The sequence below is a fragment of the Corylus avellana genome, chromosome ca7 (genome assembly GCF_901000735.1).
Source record: "Corylus avellana chromosome ca7, CavTom2PMs-1.0".
NCBI classification, from domain to species: Eukaryota; Viridiplantae; Streptophyta; class Magnoliopsida; order Fagales; family Betulaceae; genus Corylus; species Corylus avellana.
Window position 1 is genome coordinate 26,660,875 of NC_081547.1, and position 13,602 is coordinate 26,674,476.

A 13,602-nucleotide genomic window follows, 5' to 3' on the forward strand; every position below is an offset into this window, starting at 1 on the left:
TTTTTAATAACGCTTGAAAAATACATAATTTTTTAATAGAGAGTTGTACCTAAGGATAAGGATTAATGCTTGACTAACCGAATGTATTTGGTTATTCATGAACCTCCCTCCCCTTTCAACAACAATGCGGAAAACACCCCTAAAATTAGAAGATAGGCTCATTTTCTAGCTACACATAATTCTCTCGATCTCCAAATAGCTCTCCCATATATAATTACATGTTCTTATCTAAGAAAATACTAAATTAAGCATCAAAATGAGTCTCGCTAACCCTTGGTCGCTTGATGGTGTATATGAGGATAACCCCCTAGCAAATGAGCCTCCCGGCTCAAACTAAACCCAATATGGTCCATTATCAATTAAGTAATGCATACTAGTTCAACCTAATGACATGAATGCTCCAAGTTTAGAGAAAACGCTTTTGCATAAAATCCTAACGCCGAGCCACAGAATCCTAATGTCCTAAGAATATAAGTGCAGCAGCGCTTGTGTCCTGTTCCTAGTTTGTGACAGTTCTGTCTTGTTTCTTGTAGTTGATATTAATAGAGAGCAGCATCAACATATTCCCTCTGAAAATAAAAATAAAAGAAAAAGGAACAAAGAACAATAGGCTCTAGTGGCACAATAGACACTATGCATCCAGAAAATGAATATTGTTGGCTCCCCCTTGCCCCGATATTTTCGTCTACTACATTCTATAAACGAATTAGTCCTGGACCCCTACTTTTCATCATTAATTTACAACAATATCGATATATATATATATATATATAGGTTCCTGCATGCCTCGATCGTCTCGTGTATATATATATATATATATATATATATTAAAAATGCCATGCATGAAGCATGAAAAGATAAACGCTCTGCAGTGAAAAAAAGCCGGTGTCCAGTAAATGAGATTTTCTTGTGTGGTCCGTCAACAACATAAAATTAATGTGGATTTGACATTTGACAGACACTACTATATATGCACATGAAACGAATGGTGCTGCAACACACACAGAGATAGCCATTATCGATCATTCTAGATTGAGATTGATGACGTGTCATATTAGCATTGGTTTACATTCACACAAAGCGTGAGCCATTTACCTACCATGCATCTTTTTTTCCTTTTTAATGTATTTTAGGAACGAAAGGATTTTCTTTTTTAATTTTTAATTTTTTTTATAAAAAATATTTTGACAGGGTATATATATAATCATGTGAAAAATATTATAAAGCGTTTAATATTTTTTGATATGAGAATTTTCGACCACATGCTTAGAATCAGTGCAAGCCGTACCATAATGCATATATATTGCGATATCCTATGATGAGACAAAGAAATATTAACTGTATGCGAATCACACACGCTCGATTTAAGATCATCTTTGACAGCTGTGTGATAGAATTTTTTTTTTTTTAATATGTCCACACAAAAGGGAAAGAGAGAATTCGAACTAGTGACTTTCGCTTTATGAAACACGATCCTCAATTGATTGACATACCCCTTAGAAACCTCTGTCGTATGATGGAAAGCTATTTATACTATATATTATGTCTCAATCCTTTATCAGACCAAATCATAAAAGTATTCAACAATTACTTAGCTTAGGAAGAAAAGTAGCGTCATATATGCAGATTATAAAGATGTTCCTGCATTTAATTATATCATATGACTTCAATTGGAATTTTTTGTTTTTTGTTTTTTACATGTCCGCCCAACGGCCAGGGAGGGAAAAAGAGGAAAGAGAATTCAAACTAATTTATATCTGCTTTATGAAGCATGGTTCCCGTCCGTAGTGACTTCAATTGGAATTAGTCACGTTGTTTCATCACTTTAAATAAATTAGTCAAATTATAATTTCTGAAGCTTAGTCTTAGTGAGAAATTAATGTACATGAGATGTCGACTAACTTTTTTAGACGTCACACAATATTGTGTGATACCTACACACGGTAGATTTCTCACATTGAGCAGGTAAATTATAAAAATAGTACATGGGTGATAACTGGTAAGTCTAACCTTACTTCTCTTATAAAGTTAATATGATCATATTGGGTGGATAAATTGTTCATGTTGAGTTGATGGATTATATAATTAAGCTAGTGTTGCATGGGTGATAAGGTGCACACTGATTCCTTATTAAATAAAAATAATTAAAATAAGTAATTTTAAAAATCAGGTACTTTTTTTTTATTTCTCGTAGCATCTAGAATCCTAAAAACTCAGTGTATGATTTAAAGAAACAAATTTTTTTTTTTTTTTTCGAAATTTTTTTATCAGGGTTATTTTTGTCATTCTAACTTCTAAATACCAAATTAAAGACGATATTACAACCCCAATAATAGATTAGGAGAACATTGTAAAAATTAAGAGATTAAAGAAAACATTGCAAATTTGCTGCTAGTTAGAAAGCTAACTATAGTTTCTCCTGAATAAGCTACACATCCATCTCTAGTCCAAATTCTGTGTCCTTCTAACCAATCATTGCATTTTAGAGTAACAATTATTACTTCTTATGCATATGATTTTGATGAGGTAAACACAATATTTCCTCTCTCAAGGTTCTCTTAATCATCTCCTCCTTCATCATAATTTTTATTTCTTTAAACCATGTATTGCATGATAAAAACAAGGAGGTTGGGAAAACATAGATCCACTCTTTGCGGGGGAGGATTAGCCATATCCCTATTGATGCTGACTCAGCTGGGACATTTGCCTTAGCTCCACGCAACAAAACCTCAAATTCCAAATCTTTTAAGAATAATGCTAAAACTTATAATCATTTTTTAACTTGTTAACACGTGTCAGTATGTGTTTGGAGGATTTTAAAAAAAATTAGTAGCTGACGTAACTCTAATTACACGTGTTAACAAGTTGTAAGTTTAGCTTTACTCATTCTTTAGATCGATATACAAAATTATAATATCTTTTGACTCAAAAATTTTCCCTCTAAACCTCTTGCACTCAAAACCTCAGTCATTTGTGCCTTAGTGGGGTTAGGTCAGGCTATGACTTAGTTGGACTTGAGGGAACGCCTTCGGTTTTCGGTTCCCACCGTCTAGGCCTCTACTGTAGGTGATATTATGTCACGCCTAAGTAAGATAGTTACAATTGGTCTCTTTGACCTACCATTTTTTATTAAAAAAAAAACCTCATAGTCATAACCATGTTTGTGATCCCTTCCAATTGTTGCCAAGCATTAGTGGTCAAATACTTACCACAACACAACATACAAATTACAATTATCAAAATTGTAGAATAATTCAATTGAGTAATACTGACGTGACAATTGGGTTAATTGAGACCAGCACGTTAATATTAAGAAAAAAGAAAAAAAAAAAAATTATAGCACTACTCATTATGGAGAATCTTAACCCAGTTGGTCCACACGTGTAGACAAAAGTGTCGACTTTCTTCAGCCGATGGTACAGAGTTTGGTTTTGACACGCAATGAATGTAGAGTAAATGGACCACCAAAAAGGAAATGAAAAACTTAAGATCAAACAAGTGGGTGTATACGTGTATTTGTGATCAACCTAAATGTGAATGGCTAGGGGTCAGATATTCTATCCATTTGGGTCTACTTATGATCAACCAAGTGGTTTCTCTTTAGCTATATATGAATCCTGTGTGTTCTTCATTCTTCGAAAGTTCCAGACTCTTTTGTCATATGAACCACATTGAACAAACGGTTGGCATATAAGATAGGACATTTAAAAGGATAGGGAAAGGATGAAGAATACGCAGTTCATTGGAAGGTTCAAATTGAACAACATAAGGAAGAAAAGGAACAAAGATTTTTATGTCCTCTTATCATCGAGTATGCCCTTTTCAGATCACCTTTCTGTCACTCCTGTCCAATAAACAAGAAAAATCCAATATGTAGAACAGAATAGAATTGGACATTTAGCAGAAGGAATATATACCCATGGCCCCACAAATGTAATAATTTCTGGAAAAATAAGCCACCGTAAAAGTTACCAAGTTACTGTTAGTACTTCAATATATGCAAAGATAATTAGGACTTTCCGAAGTTTGGGAATAGAGATTGGGGATGGGTAATTGGGAGGCCCGCACAAGCGAGTTCTGCAAAGTAAGCAGCGTCAGCGCTTGGCCAGCCTATCACCCCTCCATAAATTCTTGCGCATGTTACTGTGGGCGCTGCGAGCGGCTCCCACCGCGCGCTTTGTTTTCCTTACTCATTAGTTTAAGGCAGTTTGCACCATCCCACTGAAGTCCTATTTATATAGCTCCACTTAGGCGAGGTTTTCATAAATTTTCGATGTGGGACAATATGGAATTGGCGCCGTGCAAGGAATCAGAACAGAGCACGCCCACGTGCACGTGAAATTTAAACGCACCAAGGATTATGACTTCCTGAAGACCACTATTTTACTACGATGATGTGGTTGTCTCGTTTAATCTTTGACTTAGTTTTGTTAAAAATAAATTCAAGTGTTTGTTGGAATTGCCACAAGATAAAACTGTAGGTTCTAGTGTTACTATGTGTGAAATGACAAAAAGTATCTCTCTTTGTTAATGTGTTTTAGAAAGAAAAACAAAAGATTTCAATTTGAAAAAAATGTGTTTTTTGTATTTTTAAAACTGTTTTGAATTGTTTATTAATAGTTTTGTTTTGAGGAAAAAAAAAAAAAAACTAAGAATGTAACAAATGGAACCAACAGTTAATCATTTAACCAGTTATAAATTGTCATACCAGTTTACAAAGGAATTTATACTTTATAGTAAAAACTGTAATACCCATAACAGTGCAGCGTTAAAAGATAATGCAAATCACACTTATTTCAACTGTGACAAATATACAGAGTCGGATACAGATGGGGGAGGCCCATAAGTAGCTTAATTGCATACAAGAAACCTAGGTAGCTACATAACCTACCCTTTGAAGCTCATACAAATTGGTTTATATAAATTATATAACAATGGAGCCTAATTACAAGAAACAATCTAAAAATTTGACATATATCTAGCAGAAGCACTGCCATGCAAAAATAATGGCATTATTAAATTTGATGAATATTGAAGCAATGCTCAAGACTTCCGAGACAACAGTGGCTCCAATTGAGGGTCAATGTCCTTGGAAGTTTGAGATTTTTGGCTGCCTGACTCCAAGTCGGTGATAGTTAAATCTTCCCCTCTCTGTTTCAATAACCTCTGAAACAAACTGGGTTTTTTATCATCAGGTGAAGGATCTGGTGTTTTAGACGTTTGTTTCAAGCTCTGAACATGCTGAAGGCAAACTTGAACAGCGTCATGCACTCTCACAAAATACCACTCCTTACCAATCAAATCTACAACACCAGATCTTGATAGGGTAAGCAGAACGTCTCTGTTTGGATTGGAAATGGCAATCTGCAAAGAACCCAGACATATATATCCAATAACATTAAAGTTATGGTTTCGAGAGATTCAAAGCGTTCAAAAACAAAAACTTTAATCGACTTAGTTGAAAGGGGCGCTCAACCTGGATGTCCCGTAACTTGTACTCCTGATGCAAGTCTTTTAAAGCTTGCACGGCACTGGAGTCTATATATGTTACAGCTGCAACAAAGATGAATAAGATTTCAAATGTAAAAGATTGGGCAATTATTGGAACCTAATGTGGATGAACTATATAAGTAAATTTGGCAGGTACAATTAATGAAAGAACAACGGAACTAAATAGAAACTGAATATTTATGGATGATACCAGCTGAACCATGGAAAGTACTACGGTGAAGGAATCATAAGGGAAACACGATATCGTGTAAAAAAGTTTAAGAGCTTCCCCAAATCAGAATAAATATGTTTTGCATAAAACATTTGGAACTGCTTTTACTCTCTAACAATGGATCTTCCTTGCTTCGATAAAGAGTTGAAAAATGTAACCACTTCTTATTTGTTAGGATAATATGGAATATTTCTAAGGACTTGGCAGCAGATATGACTCCAAAGCAGCCAAGAAAGACTTACGTGCCATCTCTATAATGACGAAATAAATTCTTTCAACTTCCGGTCCACGACTAGTAGATCTATCAACATCAACTTCATATTCCCGTAGCCTGACAGACAACATATGGATGGCTAAATTTTTTTTTATTTTTATTGGGAACTTGGCAAGTATAACTCAACTATGGATATTAGCAATATTAATTAACACGAGTAAAATGAGAAAACCACTATTTTCAGATTTGATCAATACAAGGAAGCGTGAATCTCACCTGTCTTTCATGTAACTTGTGTTTGCAAAATATATGGGAGCATCAATCCGAACAATCACAATTCCATTATATGTATATGCTTCTGGATACTGTTGAATGTTTCTATATATAGTGGTGCCTGGAAGACGCCCCAAGACAGCTGGAGTATACCCCAAATTAACAATTAGAAGATATAGGTACTAGAATACCCTGAAGTATTCAAAATTGAAGCTAAATACAATTGCAAAGAGAAACTATGCCACTATTGAGCTCCAAGCTTTTATTTCTATCCCAAACCCACCAAGGACAGCAAACCTTCTAATACCAGAGCCAACTAAGGAATATGTATTTTAACCAGCAAACAAGGAAGTGGTTCCAAAATCTGATTTATCAAAAGCTTATTGAACATGCGGTCATGTAAACTTAAGATCCCACAAAAAAGAAATGAGAAACTGGATTACTGCAGCTGATACCAAAGAGGTATAACTCATGGTCAACTACAAAAAGATAATGAAAGATGACAACAATGATCACAATGACCATGATGAATACACGCTGGACCACATAGTAAAAACGCTCGAAGTTTAAACACAAAGCAAGCATATGCATAATATGATGTGATACAGGGAGCACCATGGCACATTTAAAATATGCATAGACCTTGTAATAAAATGCAGCCACTTACCAACATGTGGATTTGCTGATTCATAGATAACAAAAGCAAGGGAAACACCAACCTACAATTTGAAAATCACATTATAATTGAAAAGATGAGCTTCTTCCAGGTTATCATTAGCAGTCATGCAACCTACACATGTTTATTTAAAGTATATCTATTATGTCTCTAGGCCACACCTTATGCTATTATCATATGAAATATTTATTTTAGACAAAAGTCGGTATAGTCACTGTCTTTATTGAACTTGAAATGCTCACAGTTGTGAATGCTTCTGGGAATGAAGAGTTTGAACATTTTTTTTTTTTTTAATAAAATAAAGTTCAAAAAAGAATTTCAAAAAATATGTAATGAGATTTAGACTACTATCAGAAGCAATATACTAAAAAGCTTCTTTTGATGCATCTTGGGAGTTTAAAGAAAAACTCCCAAAAGGTGTGGCACAAAGCTTTCAAATATAATGGCACTGCTTAATATCTGAATCCAACTACAAACTAATATAGCAAACTACTTCAGGTTCTCACCCCAACAAGGACGCCGATCTCAATACCAAGGAACAATGTTGTAATGCAAGTAATTGTCCAAAGAAGAAAATCTTTCTTATCTACTCGCCATAAAAATATTGCCTCATTGTAATCCACCTGGAGTGATACATCCAAAAGAAAAAGGTAAAAAGTTGTGATCTGAACATGATTGTTACCAGCCCTAGTCTAATGAATGTCAACTTGTGTACCTTGCAAATTTAATTGTCTAGCTATAACAGAAAGTTGATGATGTAAACATCCTTGGCATGGACTTATATAATACTCACCAGACCCATTACAGCAGAGACAACGATGGCAGCAAGAGCACACTGAGATGGAAGAGACCACAAATCCCACAGTTAGCATTCCAATAATTGCACTCCTTAAAAGTTTGGAATGCAAAAGTGGATAAAACAAGAGAACTAAAAAAGCAACAAACAGTTGTAAAGGTGCCATATCATGTTTTATAAAATGTCCAACTTCCTAGGCCGTGGGTTCCATAAAAAAGCACCTATAATCTAAACTATGCTGTTCAAACCAGGAATTGATAAGAAGAAAAGACACCGCAGCCTCACTGAGAAAAGAAACGTATTAAAGTGGAAACATACCTGTGGAATGTATTCAAACAATGGAGTCAAGAATAAAAGAGCAAAGCACATTATGATCCCGGAAACAATTCCAGATAAGCCAGTTTTTGCTCCACTTTCATGATTCACAGCAGACCTAGAAAAGGAACCTGCGTGGAACATTGAAAAGAGGTGAATCAAGTTTTTATAAGTAGGTATATAAAGTAAAAACTTTTGTGATAAACAAAATTATAAAGAATGAATGGATCATTTCTGTCCAACACTCATAGTTAATTACGAATTATAGACTCATGTTTGCAGCTCTTAAAACCTCACATAAGTATCACCTGTGGTAGGATATGCTGAAAAGAATGAACCCATAATGTTGGATACTCCAAGACCGAACAACTGTTTAAAACATATAAAAGATTCATCAGATATTTATTTGCTCAAAATAACTACATAAGTCCTATTGCTAAAATTGCTAATTACCACCACAAAAGACCAAATCACAACCTAGTTCCCTTTTTTTTCTCCTCAGTGCAGAATATAGCATTCTCTTTCAAAATAAATGATCATGTTTAATATGTAAACTCTCATATAACCAGTGAAAATACAAAAGTTCATATCTTTCTCATCTTTTATTAGATGCATGGTGCATTCCTAGGTATAAAAAATGAGTTACAAATGGTAAAAATATAGCAAATTGACACCTGAAGCACCATATATGATGTTTATGATACCAGTTTATGTAAAGCCACATTAGTTCACTCAACTGAAACCTCCCATTTCAATTTACTGGGGGAAAAAGGATTAAAAACAAAAGTTAAATGTGTGACTCTTATCTGTAGTAAAAGATGCAGAAAGTAACAAAAAACTTATTCCTTTATGAGAAAGAGAAGTTCATCAGCACAATTAAGAGACCAGGAATTCAGTCCATCAAAACCACTCATGATGAATTTAAAAATTGCTGAAACTTAAGTCCCTCATCCGATGAAGTCATTCCTTTTACACTCCAACCAAAGGATGAAATTAACTACATGAATGATGAAGCTAAGGGCTATGGCAAGGAACACACATCAACAATGGAAACTAATAACAAAAACCTAAGAAACAAACATACCACAAAATTTCAGATTTAACTATAAGGTGCTTAAGTTTTCCTTCTAATTTTTTGTATGATGCAGCCTAGAACTTATCACCACATTATATATACATAAAATACCAGTCAATATGAACTCAATGAAAACATTTTGAAAGATACTAGAAACCAAATGAATATAAATACAGATCTTGAGAATCCCAATTCCCACACAGCTATAGAAGGAAGTCTTACAGGTTCAGTAGCAAAATGGAACATGTTGTTGACATTATTCTTGTAATATGAGCATCTCTTTAGATTTTAGCAGCCAAAACTTCATTTTCATAAACCAATGAAATTATTCAAACACATGAAACATGGCAAGGAACATGCTTAAAAACAGGAATTGATCATAACGATTAAATGAAAGGCAAGCTTCCAAAACTTGAGATTTGACTCCTAGTTGTTCCAAATAGGGGTGAAAATTTAGAATCGCTAACCGCTTTTCTAACCGCTATAACTGCTAACCGCTAACCGCTTTTTATATATATATATGACAATAAGTCCTTGCAGTATAGTGGTAATTATTTGTATGTTGTATTTAATTCTTTGTTTAAAATATTGGTAAATGTTGCATTTTATTAACATTAATTACTTTTGGGCTCCTTCAATATGGGCTCCTTTTGTAACAATTCGGCCCAATTTGTAGTATCTAGCAATTTTTTATGCTAAAATGGCACTGAAAAGGAAAAAAAACGTTTAAAGTGAACCCAAATATATCCTAATTCTCAAAACCGGCCCAAAAAGAGCCAAACAAAAAAGCCCAAAAAAAGTGGTTAGTAGGATGAGGTTAACCGCCTAGCAGTTAGCGGAGGCGGTTAGTAAAATTTACTAACCGCATTTTCAACCCTAGTTCCAAGTAATGCAGTCAAAAAGTTTAGTCTCATGATGTTCATCCAAATATCAGCTGATTTGAGATCAATAAACAGAGTCTGAAATACGAACAAAAATGACCGATTTTGAACATCTCAATCCCCATCTAAGCACTTATGAAAGGGAAAATAAGAATATTGATCTACCTACAAAGTGCTGCAAGAAGATGAAACCCCCATGGGAAAATAAGATTTTGTCTGCTATAAATGGCGGTGGCCAGGGTAGGGGGGTTTGCTTATGTATGGGTTTAACATTGTACAGACCTTCATGCTTAAGCCAATCAACTATTTTGTAAAGAAAATTATGCACACCATTTACCAATATCCAAGTTGTGTGTGTGTATATATATATATTAGCTCTGTGTGTGTGTTTAAATGACATGCACTGTTGTGTATTTCAAAAGCATACCTCTTGATTTGAATCCAACTCATACCCATTCTTCGCTGCTAATGCTTTTGCAATTCCCACAGATTCCTAGAGTTCAAGATGTAACATGATTTGACTGGTAACTGTAGTTAATGTCAAACTAAGAAAAATAATCTAGACAACTTCTCTTACCAATATAGCTACACCAGTGATGAGAATTGCAGTTGGAATCAACGACGTTATGTACCCAAAACCTTTAGGTATAGAAAATTTTGGGAGGCCCTGAGGTATATCTCCTACCTAAAACAACACCAAGAATCCTTTATCAGTCTTGTTAACATATTAGTGGCCAAAGAACATTAAGACAACTAAAAGGAAACATAAAAAAATAAAAAGGAAGAACAATTGACCAACATTTTTATGTGAAGCTTTTTGTCCTTGACACTAATAGCAATTCAATCTTAAGACAGGGTTCCACATTAGACCATGATTACATAATGCAGGGAACTCCATAACATCACATCATTAGTTCGGATTCCAATCCCTCCATCAACACCATCCTTTTGCCATCTTAACCTCTGTATACAGACAGCACATTGAACTAGGTGCTTCTCAAACTTACATAGTTAACCAAAACAATATTTCAGTTAATTTTTTCTTCACGGCTTATAGGGGATTCCAAGGTCTGATATCTCCATCTCTTGCACACATGTATATCCACGCAAATTTCTCAAGAAGTATCTTTATGTAGCTAGTTATATTCATGTTCAAGCTCCAATGTAATCAAATATATTTAATTATTACTTTTGACATCTTACTTATTGGATCAATTCATTCTAATTTTTCTTTTTCTTCTGACTCTTTAGCTCCATGTATGATGATAAAATTCACAAAAACATCACATTAGATGCAACTACAAGTTTCTTAAATCTAAGACACAATCATTCACCAAATCTGCATGGAGCTGGTTTACTAATAGATGTGTTTTAATCACCACAAAGTTATTTGACAATCCCAAGCATTTGCTGAAACTATTCAAGAATCAATCTTTATAACCCATCAAATAGTCATAATTTCCTTTTGTCAATCCCAAAAATTTAATCAATGAAAAGACTTTCTTAACAATTGGTCGTCGACAACAATCTGTATTTGGTTTCTTTGACCTAAATCATCTTTTCTTTTTCCATTTCGTGATGATCAATATTTACAATTAAATTGTTGTAGCGCATTAGAAATTACGCTTAAAATTGAGGACTTAAATACAACTTCTTCAATATGTTGAACTAGTGAAGTCCATTAAGGATATTTTTTGTTAGGAATAAAGGCATTTGAAGTGCTAATAATCTTAGTCAAATTACAATTTGATCCAAATTATGTAGATGACAACTGCAGGGATGCTACCAGATTAGTTTTTTTTTTTTCTTAAAAAAATTATTTTAGATTCATGATTGCTAATTTCGGGTGGATATCATATGAGCAAGCATGCCCAAGTCTTAAATTCATTACTCCAGAAGCATAAAACTAGAAACAGCATTTCCATGACCATATTACTAGATCCAATACCAAATAATTTAGAGTGTCTAATATATGCCATTCTCACCAAAGATATGGAAGATGAATCAATTATTTTTGCAACAGTTGTACCCAAAACGACTCCTGTGAGGGGACCTGCAGCTCTCAGGAATCGCAAGTACTTCCTTGTTTTTCCCTATATGTGAAATATCAAAATCATAACTAGATTCCAGGTGAAGACAGATATCCCTTCAAAACAAATACAATGTACTCATACCAGGTGCTTCATGACCAGAAGTATTGCAAGAATGATGGATCCCATTACAAAAGGGGGCCATAAAAACTACAAAAGGAAAAACTTCCTGTGGTTAAAAAAGGGAATTTATAAGCGAATATAAAAAGGCAACACAGATGATGTTAAACTGAATACCTTGGTATGAAAATATTCAGCTATGCATATTAAAGGGCTTATTGAACACAAAAAAACCATGACCAGCTAGGTATAGTGCAGAGTGAAGTTGGAAAATTACTGGTGCCAAAAAACCATAATGTGAATTGCACCCATTTTCCCAATCCTTTATTTTTTACTTCGGCTTCCTATTTTGTAATTCCATGTTTCAGACCAACTTCTATGACTTCTAATGCTGAAAACTAGGTTTGATGGGATTAGTGATATATCCAAGCTTTAATCCTAAACGCCTTCACATTTCATCATAGGAAAACATTGTTTACAACCTCAAAACATCGGACAGGAACCTATTAGTTAACTAGCCACTGACTGCAATGGGTCCTCCTCTGCAATCAAACATAGTCTCTAACCTAGTACATTCTTCTCAGTAGTCGCATATAAATGCAGAAAAGGTACTTTTTTTTTTCTTTTTTTTTTTAAAAAAAAAAAAAAAAAAAATCATTCGGAATCATTGGCCATAGAATATGACAAACAAAACCTACATAAATTTGACTACGTTCAACTGATTCAGAAATCCAGGAGAAGCTTCAATATATCTAAAATTTATAGTATGAGCAAAACTATGTTAAATGTACAACTGCCGGATTTTAAGAGTTTTTTGATTCCCCAAAATAAATTACCAAAGAGTGACCCAATCTCAAGACACAAGTGCAGATATAGACTGTCCTGTGCCACTTTAGGGGTAAGAACATGTGAAAGAGAAACTTTCCAAAAGGATTTCACTTGTTGAACATGGATAGACACATATTACAAATAGAAAGAAAATAATCAACAAGATTGCACTCAATAGAACACACAGAACCTAAACTTTTTCTTTGAAGTCAGATATCAACTTTATTGCAAACAGAACTCATAAAATAAGGATATCAGGTTTAGTAGCGAATCAAAGAAATGGGAAAAATCAAACACATTTCCATAGAAACGGCAAATATATGAATAAAATAATATGTGAAGGATATACCACTTGGGCATGCAAAGCATACCCCATCTGCTCCAGCTATGATGCTCTTAATCAATGGCACGATCTTGCTACTCCGTACAATATCATATCCCAAAAAGTATTTTGCTTGAGATAGTGCAATCACGATGGCTGAAGCAGTTGTAAAGCCAGAAATTACAGAGTGGCTGATGAAACGAATAAGCCACCCGAGCCTTTAAAGTTCAAAGAATAGATTGCATAAATTATAAAAGGCATAAAGAAAATCAGAGAACATACTTATCAAAATGATTCGAAAATCAGGGATTAACTTAAAAATAAAAAATATTCATTTTTAGGAAACACTA

The 13,602-nt window shown here is 34.1% G+C and overlaps 1 protein-coding gene and 1 non-coding gene across 2 annotated transcripts in view; both read right to left on the minus strand.

Annotated features, from left to right (window-relative positions):
* Positions 1 to 4,055: 4,055 nt before the first annotated feature.
* LOC132188920 (U12 minor spliceosomal RNA) lies at positions 4,056 to 4,207 on the minus strand. The gene has a single exon (XR_009440978.1). It is a non-coding gene; the product is annotated as a U12 minor spliceosomal RNA (small nuclear RNA).
* Positions 4,208 to 4,755: 548 nt separating this feature from the next.
* The window catches only part of LOC132186890 (probable sulfate transporter 4.2), a 12,947-nt gene continuing 4,100 nt past the window's right edge, over positions 4,756 to 13,602 (minus strand). The window contains exons 5-17 of the mRNA XM_059601003.1: positions 12,127 to 12,192; positions 11,938 to 12,045; positions 10,530 to 10,637; positions 10,380 to 10,445; positions 8,305 to 8,365; positions 8,000 to 8,127; positions 7,679 to 7,720; positions 7,392 to 7,508; positions 6,877 to 6,928; positions 6,213 to 6,351; positions 5,965 to 6,053; positions 5,477 to 5,553; positions 4,756 to 5,364 (exon numbers count right to left, since the gene is read on the minus strand). Of these exons, the coding sequence (XP_059456986.1) occupies positions 5,044 to 5,364; positions 5,477 to 5,553; positions 5,965 to 6,053; positions 6,213 to 6,351; positions 6,877 to 6,928; positions 7,392 to 7,508; positions 7,679 to 7,720; positions 8,000 to 8,127; positions 8,305 to 8,365; positions 10,380 to 10,445; positions 10,530 to 10,637; positions 11,938 to 12,045; positions 12,127 to 12,192 (1,374 nt within the window). The 3' untranslated portion in view covers positions 4,756 to 5,043. The remainder of the gene's footprint in view (positions 5,365 to 5,476; positions 5,554 to 5,964; positions 6,054 to 6,212; positions 6,352 to 6,876; positions 6,929 to 7,391; positions 7,509 to 7,678; positions 7,721 to 7,999; positions 8,128 to 8,304; positions 8,366 to 10,379; positions 10,446 to 10,529; positions 10,638 to 11,937; positions 12,046 to 12,126; positions 12,193 to 13,602) is intronic.